This window comes from Stegostoma tigrinum, chromosome 14 (assembly GCF_030684315.1).
Source record: "Stegostoma tigrinum isolate sSteTig4 chromosome 14, sSteTig4.hap1, whole genome shotgun sequence".
NCBI classification, from domain to species: Eukaryota; Metazoa; Chordata; class Chondrichthyes; order Orectolobiformes; family Stegostomatidae; genus Stegostoma; species Stegostoma tigrinum.
In genome coordinates, this window is record NC_081367.1 from 52,144,172 (window position 1) to 52,165,189 (window position 21,018).

The window sequence follows — 21,018 nt, forward strand, 5'->3', positions numbered from 1 at the left end:
AGTAAGCTAACTTTTCGAGTCTAGATGACTCTTCATCAGAGTTCTGTCGAAGAGTTATCTAGACTCGAAACGTTAAGTTGCTCTCTTGCCAAAGAGGCTTTCTGATCCACTTGGATTCCCAGCATTTTTTGTTTTCAGTCAAAATAAAGTCATGCATCCGTTTGCAAGTCCCCAGTCATGTGTTAATGCTGAAGGTGTGGAAGGAGTAGAGGGGAAGCTTAAATGATTGAATGAGGTTTGCAGAACAGGCATGGCTCATAAATTTAAAAATTGGGCTAAGGGAGCTAGAATGTTGCAAATCTTTTAGAATAGGGATTCAAAGAAGCCCATAAAAACAGAGGATTTCCATAATCACAATCTTAGCACAGATTTGATCATTTCAAATCAAAAGCACTTCATTGGCAAGTTGGATGGCCATCCATTTGAATAATGCTCATGGTGTTTCCAACGTGCAAACATAGCTGTACCAGTGCCCTTCATAGCCACATTGGAAGCAGCCACAAACTCTGCATGTGATTTGCAGACCTCTCCATTCCTGAGGAAGCTCCAAGCTTAGTTCCTCAGCCGACATATCACACCGTCAATCCTGGAGATCTCATGGATAAGTCAGCAAGCAGTATTTATGGGATCACCAACAGCAGCAACAAAAACCCATGCTACAAGAAAAAATGAACAATGCTTAACAATGTGTCAGAGATGTTCAGAACTGCAGATGCTGGAGAATCTGAGATAACAAGGTGCAGAGCTGGATAAACACAGCAGGCCAAGCAGCATCAGAGGATCAGGAAAGCTGACGTTTCGGACCTAGACCCTTCTTCAGAAATGGGGGAGGGGAAGGGGATCCTGAAATCTATCAGGAGAGGGGGGAGGCGGATAGAAGATGGATAAAGGCGAAGATAGGTGGAGAGGAGACAGACAGGTCAAAGAGGCGGGGGTGGAGCCAGTAAAGTTGAGTGTAGTTGGGGAGTTGGGGGAAGATTGGTCAGTCCAGGGAGGATGGACAGGACACGGGGGTGGGATGAGGGTAGTAGGTAGGAGATGGGAGTGGGGCTTGAGGTGGGAGTAGGGGATAGGTGGGAGAAAGGACAGGTTAGGGAGGTGAGGACAAGCTGGGCCAGTTTTGGGATGCAGTTGAGGGAGGGGAGATTTTGAAGCTTGTGAAGTCCACATTGATACCTTTGGGCTGCAGAGTTCCCTAGCGGAATATGAAGTGCTGTTCCTGCAACCTTCAGATGGCATCGCTGTGGCACTGCAGGAGGCCCAGAATGGGCATGTCATCTAAGGAGTGGGAGGGGTAGTTGAAATGGTTCGCGACTGGTAGATGCAGTTGTTTGTTGCAACCCAAGCGTAGGTGTCCCACAAAGCGGTCCCCAAGCCTGCATTTGGTTTCCCCAATGTAGAGGTGGCCACATCCCACTTCCTACAGATGAAGGGGGTGGCCATGGGTACTGGCATGGGCCCAAGCTATGCCTGCCTCTTTGTCATATACGTAGGACAAGCCCTCTTCCGAAGCTACACTGGCCCTAAACCCCACCTCTTCCTCCGTTACATCAATGACTGTTTCAGTGCCACCTCATGCTACCACGAGGAGCTCAAACTGTTCATCCACTTCACTAACACCTTCCACCCTAACCTTAAATTCACCTGGACCATCACTGATACAAGAACTTTGAGGAGCAGGAAGACAGGCTTGAACAGATCAAGATTGAGGAAGTTGATGTGCTGGAAATTTTGGCAAACATTAAGATTGATAAGTCCCCAGGACCGGACCAGATTTATCCTAGGCTGCTCCGGGAAGCGAGAAAGGAGGTTGCTAAGCCGCTGGTGAAGATCTTTGCTTCCTCACTCTCCATGGGAGTCATACCGGAAGATTGGAGGGAGGCAAATGTTGCTCCTCTTTTCAAGAAAGAGAACAGGGAAATGGCTGGAAATTACAGACCAGTCAGTCTTACGCCTGTGGTCAGCAAGTTTTTGAAAAGAATTCTGAGGGATAGGATTTATAACTATTTGGAAAAGCATAGCATGATTAAAGGGAGTCAGCATGGCTTTATGAGGGGCAAGTCATGTCTTACAAATCTTATTGAGTTCTTTGAGGAAGTCACGAGACAGGTTAACGAGGGTCGAGCAGTGGATGTGGTGTACATGGACTTCAGCAAGGCATTTGATAGGGTTCCCCATGGCAGGCTCATTCATAAAGTCAGGAGGTATGGGATACAGGGTGATTTGGCTGTCTGGATTCAGAATTGGTTGGCTGACAGGAGGCAGAGAGTGGTTGTAGATGGTAAATATTCTGCCTGGAGGTCAGTGCTGAGTGGTGTCCCGCGGGGCTCTGTTCTTGGGCCTCTGCTCTTTGTAGTTTTTATAAATGACTTGGATGAGGAGGTTGAGGGGTGGGTTAGTATGTTTGCTGATGATACAAAGGTTGGAGGTGCCGTTGATAGTATCGAGGGCTATTGCAGGCTTCAGCGAGACATTGACAGAATGCAGAGCTGGGCTGAGAAATGGCAGATGGAGTTCAACCTGGATAAATGCTAAGTGATGCATGTTGGAAGGTCAAACTTAAATGCTGAATATAGGATGAAAGGCAGGATTCTCGGCAGTGTGGAGGAACAGCGGGATCTTGGTGTTCTAGTACATAGCTCCCACAAAATTGCCACCCAGGTGGATAAGGTTGTTAAGAAAGTATATGGTGTTTGACTTTCATTAACAGGGGGATCGAGTTTAAGAGCCGCGAGGTTATGCTGCAGCTCTACAGAACCCTGGTGAGACCACACTTGGAATATTGTGTCCAGTTCTGGTCACCCTATTATAGGAAAGATGTGGAGGCTTTGGAGAGGGTGCAAAGGAGGTTTACCAGGATGCTACCTGGACTGGAGGGCTTGTCTTATGAGGAGAGGTTGACTGAGCTTGAACTTTTCTCTCTGGAGAGAAGGAGTAAGAGAGGTGACCTGATCGAGGTGTACAAAGTAATGAGAGGCATGCATAGAGTCAATAGCCAGAGACTTTTCCCCAGGGCAGGATTGACTGCCACGAGGGGTCATAGTTTTAAGGTGTTAGGAGGAAGGTATAGAGGAGATGTCAGAGGGAGGTTCTTCACCCAGAGAGTTGTGAGCGCATGGAATAGTTTACCAGTGGTAGTCGTGGAAGCGGAGTCATTAGTGACATTTAAGTGACTGCTAGACATGCACATGGACAGTAATGAATTGAGGGGAATGTAGGTTAGGTTATTTTATTTTTGGATTAGGATTATTCCACAGCACAACATCGTGGGCCGAAGGGCCTGTACTGTGCTGTACTTTTCTATTTTCTATATTTTATGATACCTCTCTCCTTCCTTGACCTCTCTGTTTCCATCTCTGGCAACCACCTGGAAACCGATATCCATTTCAAGCCCACTGACTCCCACAGCTACCTAGAATATACCTCCTGCCAACCACCTTCCTGCAAAAATGCCATCTCCTATTGCCAATTCCTTCGCCTCCGCCACATCTGCTCCCGGGATGAGGCATTCCACTACTGGACATCCCAGATGTCCTCATTTTTCAAGGACTGCAACTTCCCCCAACAGTGGTCGAGAACACCCTTGAATGTGTCGCCCGCATTTCCCGTAACTCATCTCTCACAACCCTTCTCCGCAATAACAATGAAACAGAATCCCCCTCATCCTCACGTACCACCCCACCAACCTCCGGATCCAATGCAGCATCCTCCAGCACTTCCGCCATCTGTAATCTGACCCCACCACCAAAGACACTTTTCCTTCCCCACCCTTATCTGCTTTCTGGAGGGACCATTCTCTCTGTGACTCCATCGTCTGCTCCAGACTCCCCTCCAGCCCCACCGCCCCTGGCACTTTTCCCTGCAACCCCGGGAAGTGCTAAACCTGCCCCTACACCTCCTCCCTCACCCCAATCCCAGGCCCAAGAAGACCTCCCACATCAAATAGATGTTCACCCGCACATCCGCCAATGTGGTATACTGCATCCGCTGTTCCCGTTGTGGCCTCCTCTACATCGGGGAAACCAAGCGGAGGCTTGGGGACCGCTTTGCAGAACACCTACGCTCGGTTCGAAACAAACAACTCCACCTCCCAGTCACGAACCATTTCAAATCCCCCTCCCATTCCTCAAACAACATGTCCATAATGGGCCTCCTACAGTGCCACAGTGATGCCACCTGAAGGTTGCAGGAACAGCAACTCATATTTCGCTTGGGAACCCTGCAGCCCAATTGTATCAATGTGGACTTCACAAGCTTCAAAGTCTCCCCTCCCCCAACTGCATCCCAAAACCAGCCCAGCTTCCCCCCCACCCTGTCCTTCCTCCCACCTCAAGCCCCACCCTCCCATCTCCTACCTAACACCCTCATCCCGCCCCTGTGACCTGTCCGTCCTCCCTGGACTGACCTACCCTTCCCCAACTTCCCACCTACACTCACCTTCACTGGCTCTAACCCCGCCTCTTTGACCTGTCTGTCTCCTCTCCACCTATCTTCACCTTTATCCATCTTCTATCCGCCTTACCTTCTTTCCCGATTGATTTCAGAATCCCCTTCCCCTCCCCCATTCTTGAAGAAGGGTCTAGACCCAAAACATCAGCTTTCCTGCTCCTCTGATGCTGCTTGGCCTGCTGTGTTCATCCAGCTCTGCACCTTGTTACCTCAGTGCTTAACAATGACCTGTTCAGTTTCTTTGTGATATATTTCCGGAACTTATTTTGTGCCTGCTGTCAATGTACCTTTTTAATCTGTTTGAGGCAGACTTAAACTCCAGTATCAAATTTTATGATACCCCAACTCTCAATACATTAGGATGATTCTTTGAGTACAGTTTGTGCAGTGCTTTGAAAATGCTTGGTTTTAATTTTGTGAATCCCATCTTACTTTTGCATTCTAGAAACACCATGAATGTTTGACAAGTTGTGAGTTTCTGAAATCCATTCGGATGGTGAAGCAAGGTGACTGTCCAGCACCACAGAAAGCCTCCGGGTTTGCAGCAGCCTGTGTCCAGAGCTGCAGTTCAGACACAGAATGTCCAAGCTCTAGAAAATGTTGTTCTAATGGCTGCGGCCAGACCTGCCAAGCACCATCAAATATGTTCAAGGGTAAGGTCGTACTGACATAAGACAAAGTCACTCAAAATTCAGTTGATTTTTATTTTGTGTTTTGTAGGTCTCTATACAACTTCGAGTGTGCATGATGTGCAACTGTTTAAGTCAAGATTTTTTTGTACTTACTTTACATTCAAAAGGGTTCAGTTAGCTCAGTAGGTTGAATGGTTTGTCTGCGATGCAAAGTGATACCAACAATGTGCGTTCAATTCCTGCAACGGCTGAGGTCACCATGAAGGATCCTCAAAATTGACTTCCCCCTTCGCCTGAGGTGTAATCACCCCCAGCTTAAACCATCACTAGTTGTCTCTCTAAGGAGAAAGTAAAGCAATGAAAACCTGCTGCCTTTTGAGCAACTACCATACAGATCTCCCTGCTGATACACACTTCCCCAAGTACTCAGGGACTCTCAACAGCATTCCTCTACCCCTGTTACTGCAACACGACTCCTCACAGACCCAACTGTCCAGCCTGACCTCCCTGCCCATCATGTGGAGGTGCTGATGTTGGACTGGGGTGGACAAGGTCAGAAAATCACACAACACCAGGTTATAGTCCAACAGGTTTATTTGACAACACAAGCTTTGGAAATCTTATTCTTTCTTCAGGCGTTAGTGAGGAAGGTAGTATCAGACATAGAATTTATAAGTAAAAGATCAAAGGGTCACACTACTTATGAGGATGTACTCAACAAACCAAAGATGCTGTTAAATCTTGGATCAGTTTGAAGGTTTTAATTAGATTACATTCCCTACAGTGTAGAAACAGGCCCTTTGGCCCAACAAGTCCACACTGCCCCTTGGAACATCCCACCCAGACCCTTCCCCCAATAACCCACACACCCCTGAACACTAGGGGCAATTTAGCATGGCCAATCCACCCAGCCTGCACATCTTTGGACTGTGGGAGGAAACTGGAGCACCTGGAGGAGAATCACGCAGACACAGGGAGAATGTGCAAACTCCATGCAGTTACCCGAGGCTGAAGTTGAACCCGAGTCCCTAGCACTGTGAGGCTGCAGTGCTACCGTGCTGTGCGCGCGCGCACACACACACACACACACAGACCTGAATCTGTGGGGGCATTTGTATTTATGGATACATTCTATTTTGTTCAAAAATAGCACAATTTATAGACAACAAAGTGTGGAGCTGGAAGAACACAGCAGGCCAAGTAGCATCTTAGGAGCACAAAAGCTAACATTGCAGGCTAAGACCCTTCATCGGATGAAGGGCCTAGGCCCGAAACGTGAGCTTTTGTGCTCCCAACATGCTACTTGGCCTGCCCAGTTCGCCCCCTCCCCCCACTGCACCACACAACCAGCCCAGCTCTTCCCCTCCACCCACTGCATCCCAAAACCAGTCCAACCTGTCTCTGCCTCCCTAACCTGTTCTTCCTCTCAACCATCCCTTCCTCCCACCCCAAGCTGCACCTCCATCTCCTACCTACTAACCTCATCCCACCTCCTTGACATGTCCGTCTTCCCTGGACTGACCTATCCCCTCCCTACCTCCCCACCTATACTCTCCTCTCCACCTATCTACTTTTCTCTCCATCTTCGGTCCACCTCCCCCTCTCTCCCTATTTATTCCAGAACCCTCACCCCATCCCCCTCTCTGATGAAGGGTCTAGGCCCGAAACGTCAGCTTTTGTGCTCCTGAGATGCTGCTTGGCCTGCTGTGTTCATCCAGCTCCACACTTCGTTATCTCGGATTCTCCAGCATCTTCAGTTCCCATTATTTCTGATCACAATTTATAGACAGTCAGTTATTGTGGCGTTTTATAAATTCCTACTTTGGAAGTAAAACCAGTCTGACTTCAAACCGTAACAAAATACAAACAGATTCTAAATAAGGCCTCAAGTCTAACATGCATTGTCTAACCTAAGATGTCACCTCTCCTTTACACTAATAAAGCCTTTGGTTTTGTCAGGACAGTGACTTCAAAGGAATTCAGGGATTTGCATATACATAGTAATCAATTAAAACCTTCGAACTTCTTAAAGATTTAACAGCAACTTTGGTTTGTTTAGTACATCCTCATAAATGGTGTGACCCTTTGATCTTTTACTTATAAATTCTGTGTCTGACACCACCTCTTCCACTAACACATGAAGAAGAATTAAAACTATGGAAGCTTGTGTTTTCAAATAAACTTGTTTTACTATAACCTGGCGGTGTGTGATAGAGAGAAAAACAGAGTCAACATTTTGACTCCAGTGACCCTGTCCATCTAGCACCTGTACCACCTCACTCATCTAGCACCTCAACCCTGTCACCTTACCTCTCATTCATCTGCTGCCCCACATCCCTTTCACACTCACCTTTTCTCACAGCCCTTGTCAAAGAGGCTTCAGCACATTTATAGCTTGGAATATAGCAACTAGTGTTATGAAATGTGGCATGGTTTCAATGTCAATTCGTTCGAATACTGGCTGCGTTAATTTCTAGCTTTGATTAGACCGCTTCAGTTGAGAAGTTTCACATGGTGAACTCCTCCCCAGATAAGTCTATATTTTCATTAATGTCTGATTAGGGAACAGAAATCTTATTTCTGGGAAATATGATCCATTTTAGGACATTTTATCAGCCATTGACTTGTGCAGGGGAATGCAGTTGCTACCACTGCTCTTGTCAAAGTAAACAAGGAGTTAAATTTTTCTTTTCAATCTGCTTTTGGTTGTGACAATTTCAGCACCTTGCTAGAAAAGCTTAACATGATTTAAAACACGTGGAACTGACTTTCCAAAATTTCTCTGGTACCCTTGATTAACAGCTATCTTCAGTGATTAGTCTAATTGTACCGATATCCAGAATCCCTCTAACCAGTTTCCCAGTGTCCTGAATAATTCTTATTCAAACAAAATATGCAGAAAATAAACTCCTTTTAATAAAACATCTTCTCAATAATACTTTCCCAATTTCACTTTTTAAAATTTGCATTTGGTGATGATACCTTTAGAGTGTCTATTGTAACCTACTACATATTTTCTAAGCAGCAATCATAACTGAAATAGCCCTAATTTATTTTATATCAGAATATTTACATAAATTGGGAGATTTTTCTTGTGCCCGTGATTGCCTCACAATGTTGCCTGAGGCAACAGTAGATTGCCTCAGCTCAACAAGTACTATATTATATAATTGTGCAGTTGAAGGAACACATCCAACTTTCCTCCCATTGATTTAACATCAGGACAGCCGCTTGTGCTCCAACACAATTGAGTTTCCAAAACAGACCCAGGAAAGTCCTATCTCATGGATTTTAAAGTCGAATTCTCCCGTAGCAATACGGTGTTTCCATTTAGATGCCCTGCACATTTGTCCATAACTCTGTTCAATTGAGCAGCTTATTTGAGAGAAACCATATGATGGAATGGACTCTAATACCTCTTTCTTTCTGTAAAAACCTATATAGGGCTCTTCTGGAAAGTAGCTTCACACCTCATAAAATAGCCACATTTATCACTCCCGTTAATTAAAAACACGTATAAAGATCTGTCAAGATAATATTACACACTTTGCTTTATGGATCCCTCATTACTACAGGAGTCGTAAAAGGCTGTGACTGGATAACATCTCCATTCAGGAGAAATCACTCTTTGATAGTAATAAGGCATTTTCTGTATAGCATCTGTATAAATGATCTATTTCCTATATTGTACATTATGTGTTTGTAACCATCTGGTGGTATTTTTCATGTACAAGTCTGAGTGAATACATTAGGCACATACCCCATGTGTCTTGCTTCCCTTCCTCAGCAGAGGAGCATGTATTTGAGGGTATAGTGCTGATGGAAGAATTGATACTTGTTCAACAACACGACTGTGCTGCACCTCTGCACAGGCATAATACGCCTTTCACATGTATATATATCTCTGTAGGCAAACTACATTTTAATGCTGTGAACACAGTTGAGTTTTTAAGACTTTCCTTTGCCCTTAAGGTGTTCCATTAAAGCCCAGGAAGGAATTGAGCTTCACTGAAGACAAAAATGGAAACCTAGCAGTTGCATGGATGTCCAAGTTCAATATTTCTATGGAACCAGTATTTTATATATTGCAGAGAAGATGGAACTCTGGAATGTATCCAAGTGAAGACGATGCTAGCAAGTGGGAGACCATTGCTTATGTAAGCTTTCATAGGAGACAGATTCTGTCAAACTGGACATGCTGTGTATTCTTTGTGTTGAAATTGCTAAGAACCAAATAGTTTCAAGAAAATATTCTCAACATTATTTCAAAGGTGCTTTAGCTTCCCTTCCTTAAATTATCTCCTCACCTGAATAAGAAATGGAGAATGTGCCATCTAGTTTGTTTATTAAATCATCAGTAGTTCCAATTACTGACCCAACATTGCTGCAATGTTATTAGTTAACTGCATTTTGAGCTGCATAGAAAGAAAAGAGTAATTATTTCTTAAATGCAGCAGCCACCTCTTTTATTTCAAAATTTGTTTAAGCTCTAATGATAAGTATGAGAGAGTGCTGACTCTGCAACGTTTGCTCTCCTAATCTTCAAACACTGGTACCAGTCAATTATAGGGTGTTAATCCCTGAATAAAAGACTTTATCCTAAGCCCTCTGGTTTGGCATACAAGCAGTGGCATTTTACTAAGTCCACTTATCCTGATAGATTCCAAGAAAAAAATGACCATTTATTTTTGATACATTCTTACATATATGCCCACAGGCTGACAATTAGTTTTATTTAAGTTTTGTGGTAATTTTTGTGAACAAGAAGGTATGAGGGTGCCCACGTTACACTCTGAGTCCTGCATGACTTCCTTAGACCTTTCCAGCCCCTGTGTTGTCTTTCCATCCCAGTGCCAGTGCTTAATTTCACCTCCCCTTCCCCTCTTTCCCTTCTCCTCCCCCACCTTTGAATCCCTGAAGTCATGTGCTCCTTCCCAAATTACTGACATCAATCTTGCCAGTTTCGGTAGAGAGACAGCTCTTCCAAATGTTATTCCGGGTAGTTGTTAAGATGTCCCAGGCCTCATCGTCATCTGTTCATAGGAAAGGTCACCTCACATGATTTCACCTGTGCAAAAAGCATTCCAATCTCTGAGATATCCCTGGAGGTGGAGAAATGACAGGTGATACAGATTTTTTCCTAGAAGTCTACCACTCACAAACCTCTCTTCCGTAATTACACAAATGCCCAGTCCTACACAATGAGGAGATATGCCTCACTACCCATCCTGTACAATCCTGACAAGGATCTGTACTGGTGTACAGTGCAAGCCACTTACTTGTCCCTCAAACCTCCTTCGCTCCCTGGTCTATTTGTAGTGCCCGCTGCGCACATAGGACCCTGGTCTAGTCGAAGCACCAATCACTTTAATTTCTAAAATACATAACTGTCCACAACTGTCACTACATTCATTTGCAATTGCTGTAAAATCTTTATTGTAACATGTACAAATCCTGGGGATGTCTGTAAATTGCTGTAAAGTTATGTTTTAAATGATCTATAATTCCTTTTTATCAGTTGGCATCCTATTACTTCATTTTCCACCACCTTCTCAGACTGCTCAGCGCTTCCATTACAATGTTATCTGACTGGAAATGTCAGACTGGAAATTCATGGATCACAATGTTCCAAATTTTACAAATTGTAGCAGAGCCAGGGCTGAGGTGATTCACTCTGCTGTATTGTCCATTGTTAGTGACACACTGATTTTATTGAAATATTACGTTGTATTTAATGGTGGAATAAACACCTTTCAGTGGCAATAATTACTTTTGGAATCAGCCTATCACAGTGAGAAAGCTTTTTTACAGAGTTAGTTGTACTCCACCTATTTACGCTAATTGCTTGTAATGTAAATTATTATCAGTGAAAATGTGTAATGTTTTGATAGTGTATTTTAAGACCAGTTGATACTTAATTCTGAGATTTTAAAAAGCCCACTAAATCTCACCATGCATCATTTTGATCCCTGGAGAGTTCACAAATATATCACAGTGAAGTACATAGTGAATAATTGCTCTTCATTTCCCCTTTTCCAAACCCTAGACAATAGAGGAGCATGTTGATCTGAAAAATATGAGACCAAACATATGGTACCAGTTCAGAGTAGCAGCAGTCAACATCCATGGAACGCGAGGTTTCACTACTCCCAGTAAACACTTCCACTCATCCAGAGGTGAGTGATTGCTGCTGAATTGTGATAATAAGCATGCTCCCTTGTAATAGAGAACTATAAAATATCAACCCCCTCCCCCATACCAACTGTCATATTCAAGTCGACAGAAAGCATTCAGCCGAATGTGATCAATTTTTGTCAATGGTGGAATAGAAAAAGTGATGGTACATATAGAAATGTGACAGACTAGATTTTTGTTTGCACTGTCGACACAAAAAGTTTTGCTCAATGCCTTATTGAATTTTACTGGCACATGTTCCCAAGTATCTTTTACATTTTGAAACACTGTTTGGGTGGTGAGTCATCTTCTCATGATCTTCAATGGATTGCTGAAAGGGTGTAGTAATTTAGTTGTAGTCTTGAATAGAAAAGTGGATCACTTTATGAAAATGTTTCAAGACTGTGGTGTAGGTAGAGTGGGACTAATTGGAATTTTATTTTCAAATATATAACGATCAGAATCAGCTAAACATACTGGACTGTAACATTGTAAGAATTAAAGGGCTTCCTTAGAAATCCTGAGAGGATGCATCCCAAAACCAGACCAGTTCATCCCCGCCTCCCTAACCTGTTCTTCCTCTCACCTATCCCCTCCTCCCACCTCAAGCCGCACCTCCATATCCCACCTACCAACCTCATCCTGCCTCCTTGACCTGTCCGTCCTCCCCGGACTGACCTATCCCCTCCCCACCTCCTCTCCACCTATCTTCTCCTCTATCCATCTTCGGTTCACCTCCTCCCTCTTCCTATTTATTTCAGAACCCTCTCCCCATCCCCCTCTCTGATGAAGGGTCTAGGCCCGAAATGTCAGCTTTTGTGCTCCTGAGATGCTGCTTGGCCTGCTGTGTTCATCCAGCTTCACACTTTGTTATATCAAATGATAGAATTTGAATTCACCAAGTATTTCTGGAATTAAAATTAATCTAATAGTGATTATATAACAATGTTCAGCCAACATGTGACTCCAGGTCCACAGCAATTCAGTTGATTCCTCTGCAAGGGCGTAGCAAGCCATTCAATTTTTACCAAAACTGCTATGCAGCTTAATAAAATGAATTAAACTGAGTGGACAATATAACATCAACATACGCATCAGAAATGACAACAGCAAACCCATCCCTATGAATCCTGCAAAGTCCTCCTTACTAACATCTGTAGGCTTGTGGAAAAATTCGGAGAACTGTCTCACAGACTAGTCAAGCAATAGCCTGACATAGTCTGTAATGCATGATTCTGTGAGTACGAATATGTCCCAGATGCTGCCATTTCCATCAGCATCCCTGAGTATGTCCTGTTCCACCAGCAGGAGTTTGGAGGGAATTGGTCTGACTTTGGATCCTGTGAAGTCTCAAACATGGTTTGGACAAACAGGGGCAAGGAAAATTACTGCTGATTACTACGTAATGCCCACTCAATTTGATGAATAATGAACTTCTTCATGTTGAACATTAGCTCTGACGGTGGCAAAGGCGCAGTGCATAGTTTAAGTGAGATACACAGCTTGATCAGTCATGCAGCTGAACCATTCCTGATAATAGATATTTGCATATCTCACCTAAACTATGCCTTGTGCCCTTGCCACCCTTTTAGAACAGTGGTAGTGCCACACAACATGATGGAGAATATCCTCAATATGAAATGGGATTTTGTCTCCACAATGTGCAGTTGTCACTCCCGCCTATACCCACATGGACAGACACATCTGTGACCGGTAGTTTGGTGAGGAGAAGATCAAGTACATTTTTTTTTTCTTTCTCGTTGGTTCCCTCATCACCTGCTGCAGACCCAGGCTAGTAGCTGTGTCCTTTAGGCCTACAACTAACAGGTGGAGAAGACTCCACTAATATCCTTATTCTCAATCACCACTGTAGAAGACAAAGCTGAAGTATTGAGATCCATCTTCAGCTCGAAGTACCAAGTGGATGATCCATTTCACCCTCTTCCTCAAGTCCCCAACATTATAGATGTCAATCTTCTACCAATTCACTTAACTAGAAATACCACAAGATAGTGGAAAAGCTGTGGTCTCTGACAATATTGTGACCATAGTCCTGAAGATTTGCAGTATCGAATTAATCACACAGTTAATCAGCCTTTTCCAGTTCAGCTCCAACACTAGCATCTGTTTTCAATGTGGAAAACTGACCAGGTATGTCCTATGTACAAAAAGCTAGACAATTCAACATGGCCGATTAACATCACTTCACTCTACATTCGATCATCAGTAAAGAGATGAAATAAATCATGGACAATGCCATCAAGCAGCATGTGGCAAATGATATAACATGTAGACTGATACTCAAAGATAGTAGGAACTGCCAATGCTGGAGAATCTGAGATGACAAGGTGTAGAGCTGGATGAACACAGCAGGCCAAGCAGCATCAGAGGAGCAGGAAGGCTGACGTTTCGGGTCTGGACACTTTGTCAGAAATGGACTGATACTCAGAAGGTTTCTGTCAGTGCCATTCGTATACTAACTTCATTACAACCTTGCTCCAAACATGGACAAAATTCTATGTGAGGTATTGCATTTTGGTAAAACAACAAGGGCAGGACTAATACAATTAGTGGTACGGCTCTGGGTAATGTTGTAGAACAGAGACCCGGGGTTCAGGTACATAATTCTTTGAAATTTGCAGCACATGCAGACAGGGTGGGTTAAGAAGACGTTTAGCGTTGAGAATGATTGCCCTTGTATTTGACGGATTGTGACATCAAGAAATCCTAGCAAAACTGGATTAACTGGGAATCAGGAGATAAACTTTCAATGACTGGAATCATACTGAGCTCCAAAGAAGATTGCTGCAATTATAAAGTCATAGAGTCATTCAGCTTGGAAACAGACTTTTTGGTCCAACTATTCCAGGCCAACCATGTTCCCAAACTAAACTTGTCCCAGTTGCCTGCATTTAGGCCATATCCCTCCAAACCTTTCCTATTCATGAACTTATCCAAATGTCTTTTTAAAAGTGCTGGAACTGTACCTGCAACCATCACTTCCTCTGGCAGTTCATTCCAAACTCAAACCACTCTCTGTAAAACAAAATTTGCTCCTTGTATCCTTTTTAAGTGTTTCTCTTCTCACCTCAAGAAAATGCCACCTAGTTTTAAACTGTCCCAAACTAGGTAAATGCCCCAAACTAGGGAGATTTTATAAATCTGTAAAGGTCACCCCTCAACTTGCTCCACTCCAGTGAAAAACATCCTAGCCAATCTTTATAACTCAAACCCTCCATTCCCAATAACATCTTGGTAAATCTTTTCTGAACCCTCTCCAGGTTATTAATATCCTTCCTAAAGCAGGGCAACCAGAACTGGACACAGTACTCCAGAAGAGACCTCACCAATGTCCTGTACAACTTCAACATGACGTCCCAACTCCAATACTCATAGGACTGAACAATGAAGAAAAGCATGCTAAACGCCTTCTTAACCCACCCTGTCTGCATGTGCTGCAAATTTCAAAGAATTATGTACCTGTTCTACAACATTACCCAGAGCCGTACCATTAATTGTATTAATCCTGCCCTTGTTGTTTTACCAAAATGCAATACCTCACATAGAATTTAATTTGGATCAGTCTGCCGCTGTCCAACCCATTCATCCAATTGATCAAGATCTCTTTGTAATGTTAGATAACTGTCCACTATGCCACCAATTTTGGTATCATCCATAAACTTACTAACCATGTCACATAAAACCTCACAGAAATTGTCTATATCTCACTCCAGGACATCACTGCAGGAACTATATCTAGGTCCAACCATCTTCATGAATTTCATCAATAATCATAGGTCAAAAGTGATCTGTGCTAATTGAACAGATGTTTTTAAATTCACTCACAATATGTGGGCATACATGGCTAGCCAGCATTTGTTGCCCATTCCTAATTGCCCTGAGTGAGTGGTGAGATGCCTTCTTGAATGGTTGCAGCCCATTTGGCGTAGGTAGACCCAAATGTCATTAGGGAAGAGGGATTCCAGGATTTTGACCAAGCGACATGGAAGAAATTTTAATTTCATTCCAAGTTTGGATGATCTGGGGAACTTGTCGCTGGGGTTATCCCACCGTATTCTGCTGCCTTTGACCTTCTAGATGTTAGTAATTGTGGATTTGGAAGGTGCAATCTAAGGAGGCTTGATGAATTTCTGCAGTGGATCTTCAGAACTGCCAGCCAGTCAAAGGCAAGCACCTTTCTGCTACAAACAGCACCCCTGGTGGCTTCTGCCAGTCATTGACTCTGACTTTCATCGTATATCATTGTAGGTTCCGTAGGGAAAGGTATGTGTGGCTGAGATAGAGTTAAAGGGGGAACGGGTGCCAGAGGAAAGGTTAGAGGAGCTGGTTTAGGTAGGACCCATCCATCTCAGTTGGGAAGTGCCTAAGATGTAGGGATCTGGTCTCCAACCCCACTAGCTGCAGGCAAACCTGACTTTGCTTGTCAGTCTCCTTGCATAACATGCCCCGTCCCCATTGAAGGGTCTCAATTTAATGTCTGAACAAGAAGCCTGACCAAAAGTATTCCCGCTCAAGATATAACTGGGGCAAGACAGAGTCCCCACCCCATGCCCTCCCCCTTGATTAAACATCTCCATTGAACCTCACCTCAGAACTCACCCAGATATAGGTGGCAGACACAATATTAAAGTTCCAATGTGCTCACTTGCTACATGTTTGCATGTTGCATTCTTTTCACTAGTTGCCCCACAAATTGGGTGAGAGGTGAGAGTGTGGCCAGAAGACCAGAAAGATGCTGAAGAATTTCAGAGGCAGAAACAGTAGTCAGCTGACGAGCTGACCATACTTTTACATGATTCAGAAAACAGCAGGTCAGGGGTTTCATCCTGCAGTTTTCCACATATAATCTCAGAAGCGCTCTTGATGAAAGACAAGTCCGTACTGATAATATAGTGAAGGAAAGATACAACTGACAACTGAACATTTTGTCTGCAAACTAGAGTAAGCCTTGATATTATCAAAGTTTTGTCATTTTTCTTAATATAAAATAACCCTTTGTTCCAGCTAGGATGTTTTCTTTTTCATCACATGAAACATCACCCCAGGGTTAAAGGGCGAGAGTTCAGCCTGACTTGAATGAGGTTCACACAGGTGCATTTGGATTTTAGCAGAACTCTATTGATTGAAGTCCTCTTGTTAATTATGAAAAGATTTCATTGATCATTAGCCTATTTTCCAAAAAAAGTCACAACTTCAGTCATTTTGCAGTTTTCTGAGACGCTATTCAAACTAATGCTGCTTGTGGGATAAAACAGCAGCAAGTTTGAGCAAAAGGCCAAGCCTTGAAGTTTGATTTGTGACAATAGGCCACTGTGAGGACCCAGTGCCCTTGTCCAAGTGATAAAGGAGCTGTCAGCCTTTTATTCTTCAACACATGCTGATAAATCAGGCTGGGAGGAAAACATCAGAGAACTAACTCTGAAATCCACTGACTTAATTTGACAATATTGGATTTCCTTCAACGTTTGTTTGCTCCAAGCCGTAAGTCATCCCCATAATTTTCAAGAAGGCAATGTCTCTATTCTGTATCCTACCATGTGGACAATTCATTACAAGATTGTTGAGGCATTATATGTATGTTTACTTTACTTTTAGGTTGTACTGGCCTGTAAATGCACTGCCGTCAGTGATTTATTGCAGATTACTCAAACTTGCCTCACGAGGAAAGAAGAGTATCATAAAACAGTGTATTCAAACTGATCTGTAATAATAAAATTTTACCATATTTGTTACCTTAATTGTGTGCATGGGCAAAGGCCTTATAAAAAAGGAAGCCAAAAGTGAATCATATATCTCATGTTTATGTATAAAACAATAGCTTGTGATTCCTTGCATTTATTTTTGCATCATAAATAAAAAGTTTTTCACATCTTTCCTTTAAGGTCACCTTCTTTATGAAGAATTGAGAGTAACAGAGTGAAATTGATCCATGTGCAAGTGGTGTAAAACCAGCTCCTAGCAAATCACCAGTGGGTTTTTCACTGTTCCTGATCTTCTTTCCACTGAATTTTGCCGAACAAAAGTTCAAATTCTTTTTGAAGATTTGTTTCTGAGTCTCACTGTCACTATCGCATGGTTGGAAAGTAAAAGGCTTGACAATCCTTTCTAAGTCAGCAGAAAAGGTTTTTTTCAAAGGTGTGGTGCGTAATAAGCTGTTGATTCACTGTTAGCGCACTCCTTATTCCTGGGGTGGATGAATTATGTCTAGTTGCAAGAAAAACAGGAAGAAAATACCATCAAGTCCACTCCTTCCGTAGACTGGCCGCTATCCACAATACCACTGTCGAAAGTGATCTATCTGATCCGTCATGAATTGTACTCCTAAACTGCTCAATACCCACCTCCCCCCAAAAAAAGTTGAAAAATGTCTCACCAGGTATGCATGATCTTTATTCAGAATTGCCCACATGATGTATAATCTTTCAGGTAGATTCTCCGGGTTAATAAACTCACAAAAGATCAGTTCATTAATATTATCCAGGTCGTGATGTCAGAAGACTGGAAATGGTAGAAGCAGCTCAAATAATTTACTTTCCATTTCATAATAATTAAAACAAATTCTACACAAGAGTATGTCACGAACATCACTATGCTTAAGACATGCTTTCCAAAGTGCTTGGTATTCTTGAGCAGTAACTGGGAATTAAACCCTATGACCTAGGGCATATAGGTAAGGTGTTTTATGACATTTTATGCATAAACAAGTCTCACCAAATCCTTTTGTCTGACTGCATTTCTATTTGTGGCATTTCCACAGATCCCACACCGCCAAGTGCACCAAGAAACTTATGGAAGGGCAACTTTACTGCAAGGCATAACAGTGTTTTCAGTCTTATAATTCACTGGGATCCACCCGAAGAGGAAGATCTCTTCATTCACCATTACAGAATTTACTGGAGTCAGTGGGTGTCCAGGAAAACTATTTTCTTCACAAAGAAAGAAAACTGGAAGATGGTTGAAGGAGTAAGTTCATGATTAGATCTAAAATACGGCTATGCCATTTTGTGTCTCAGACCCTGATGTAGTGTTGGGAAATGCTTTCCAAGAATTAATTTCATTTCAGGCTTCAGGATCCTGTCAAAATCGTCAAAACTGTGCTGTGGGAGAAGAATAGTCACCTAGCTGTGATTTTCCCCAATTTAACCAGTTAATGGTCAGCAGAGAGGCTCATCTCTCAATTAGGGCCAATGTGTGAGCTCTCCGAACTGGGAGGCTAGTAGGTGGCTTTGCAGCTTTGGAAAAAAAAAAAGCAGACAGCCTTTTCAAGTAAATGAAAGAGGGCTGACAGAACAAATCAACACATCTGTCAGCATCCATACATATTCCCATCAGCACCAAAAAATCCAGTCTCCTGTATCTGTCTAGAGACTACTAAGTGCTGTGTTAGGCATTTCTTTTGTCACTGGTAATAACCCATGGACAAGGTTGCCGTTATGTATGTTACAGTATTCTTTGATCTGCTTTCTCCATTCTGACAATAACATGCACTGAGAGAGTCCTTTCCTCCCAAAGTCTTGACCATAGCCGCAGCTGTGGTGATTCATCTACTGGCTTGATCCAACAAGGTGGACTAAAGGGTTGGATGTATGGATATGTCGGCATGAGATGATGCTTCTGATTGATTCATAGCTTAAAATTTTCCTCAACAGTGTAAGTTTAAAGAATAACTTTCTCCTGCGTACTGAGAAATTCTAGTTTTTTTTAGGAATATTTGAGGTTTACATAGGTGGAATCTTCCATTATGGAGTAGAGCTTTGCCAATAGGCATGGAAATGAGTGACACTTCCATTCTGCAATGGGTCAGCTTTACTAGTGCGGTTTTGTGGTTTAGCTTATTACATAGGCATGTGCGAGAAGCATGGCAAGTTTTATGACAACTCAGTAAGGAAGTCATTACCCTCTTACTTAAAGGCATGGACTCCATATTCAAAGGGCATTCAATCCCTGAAAGCCGGAAGTCTCTCTCAAGTACTCAGTGAATGCCTGCAGTGAAACATTCTGACCATTACCAGCTTTTCCAGTCTGCTTTCCACCCTGCCACAGTATGATTTTCAGCCTGCCCAGCCTCCTTGACCCGTGTTAATTATTCTCCAAACTTCCTCCCTTGATCATCCTCTGAGACCCCTGCATTTATACTGCCATCATCTGATATCAGATATGGTGTAGCATTGATGAACACTCCTCAAACATGAGAATACAATGCCTATTCACTCTGAAGTCCTGGAACATAACTACTTCAGGCCACTGATATGATTTTGCTTCTGGAACTTATTTGAGAAGGGGTAATGGATTTTAATAAGTAAGCATGACCTGTGAATGCACGCAAAATGGCCTCCCAAATGTTGAGAAGCTTGACATTATTTACCTTCCTAGAACTTAATTCTAAAAGTTCACGTAATCATTGGGATCTTGATTTTGGACCTCGCGCAGAATTTAAACTCCTGGCTTTCTTCCACCTCCAAGCTGGAGCAGAAGATACTGCCCTCTGACTCAATTGGATCAAAAATTAGATAATAAAATTCCGTGGTTAGTATTGGGCCAGGAGCTACTGAAGGCAACTCAGGCGAGAATTTAAATAGCAACTGTGGTATTCATGCACTATTATCAAATGGCTGACTGTCAAATGCTTGTTTGCATTACCAACTTGGAAAGGTCAGTTTCAATGATAAGTTTGTATTGGCAGAGACTAGGAAAATTAAGGGAAGCCAAGAGCAAAGAGAGATGGAATCAGAACCAAATGGCAAAGAAAGTGAGTAAATTTGATGAAAAAGAGATTGGCAAAAGGAAAGATTAATGACAAAGACTAAAAGGACCAGGGTGGGGAAATCAAGAATAGAACCAACAATACTGTGAATGGAAAGAGAAGCTATAAGGAAGCAAAACCTTCCTGAACAGCAAAATTTTAAAGGGGCATTCTGAGCATTGAAATTCCAGCATACTGCAGACCTCCATCTGACTCATCCATTCACTGAAAAAATGCTTTTCAACACCCTGTTAGTTTTCTTGATCACCAGCTGGTATTTGGGGCATTCTAAGGTCATTAGGCATGAGAACAGGGATTATACTTTGCCTCACAGGAGACATCTGTGGATCTGATTCTATTCTCTAAAGAGGTCAGGGAAGGTCAAATGACAAAGATGAAGGCATCATTGCAACTTCCTGTATATTGGCCATTGGCATTATGGATATTTTACTTGTTATTGCACATTATCTGGATATTGAGGGGGTGGGATCCCTTCCTGTCAAGGTAGCTCTGTGGGTGTGCTGTGGACACTCTCAATGCAGTTATATCTGCCATTGATAATGAGTACTGGTTGAATACACTTAACAAATTTATACATTAATGCGTGGTCATTGTAATATTCTCCCTTCCCTTATTTATGCAGTATATAGTCAACGTTCAGTAGATTGTTAGCAGTGAATACAGGAGACTGCCTGTGCAAAGGAAATGGCATTATGAGTAGACAATACAATAGATTCCAATCTAAAGGAGTCTGCATTATGAGCAGCACTCCTCCATTTTTCCGAACACTTCCTCACTCCCCCATAACATCTTGCTATGCAATTGCAGAAGGTTTAATACTTGCTCATTCACCTCCTCCCTCCTCACTGTCCAAGGCTACAAATACCTTCCAGGCAAAGCAGCATTTCACTCATACTTCTTTCAACCTAGTCTACTGTTGTTGCTGCTCACAGTGTGGTCTCCTTTAGATTGACTAAATACAGCCTGAGTGACCACTTT

At 42.8% G+C, this 21,018-nt stretch overlaps 1 protein-coding gene across 2 annotated transcripts in view; it reads left to right on the forward strand.

Annotated features, from left to right (window-relative positions):
* Window positions 1-21,018, forward strand: part of anos1b (anosmin 1b) — a 153,327-nt gene that overhangs the window by 100,173 nt on the left and 32,136 nt on the right. For both annotated transcript variants that reach the window (XM_059651149.1, XM_059651150.1), the window contains exons 4-7: window positions 4,895-5,102; window positions 9,054-9,238; window positions 11,128-11,257; window positions 18,034-18,239. In XM_059651149.1, coding sequence (XP_059507132.1) covers window positions 4,895-5,102; window positions 9,054-9,238; window positions 11,128-11,257; window positions 18,034-18,239 — 729 coding nt within the window. The remainder of the gene's footprint in view (window positions 1-4,894; window positions 5,103-9,053; window positions 9,239-11,127; window positions 11,258-18,033; window positions 18,240-21,018) is intronic.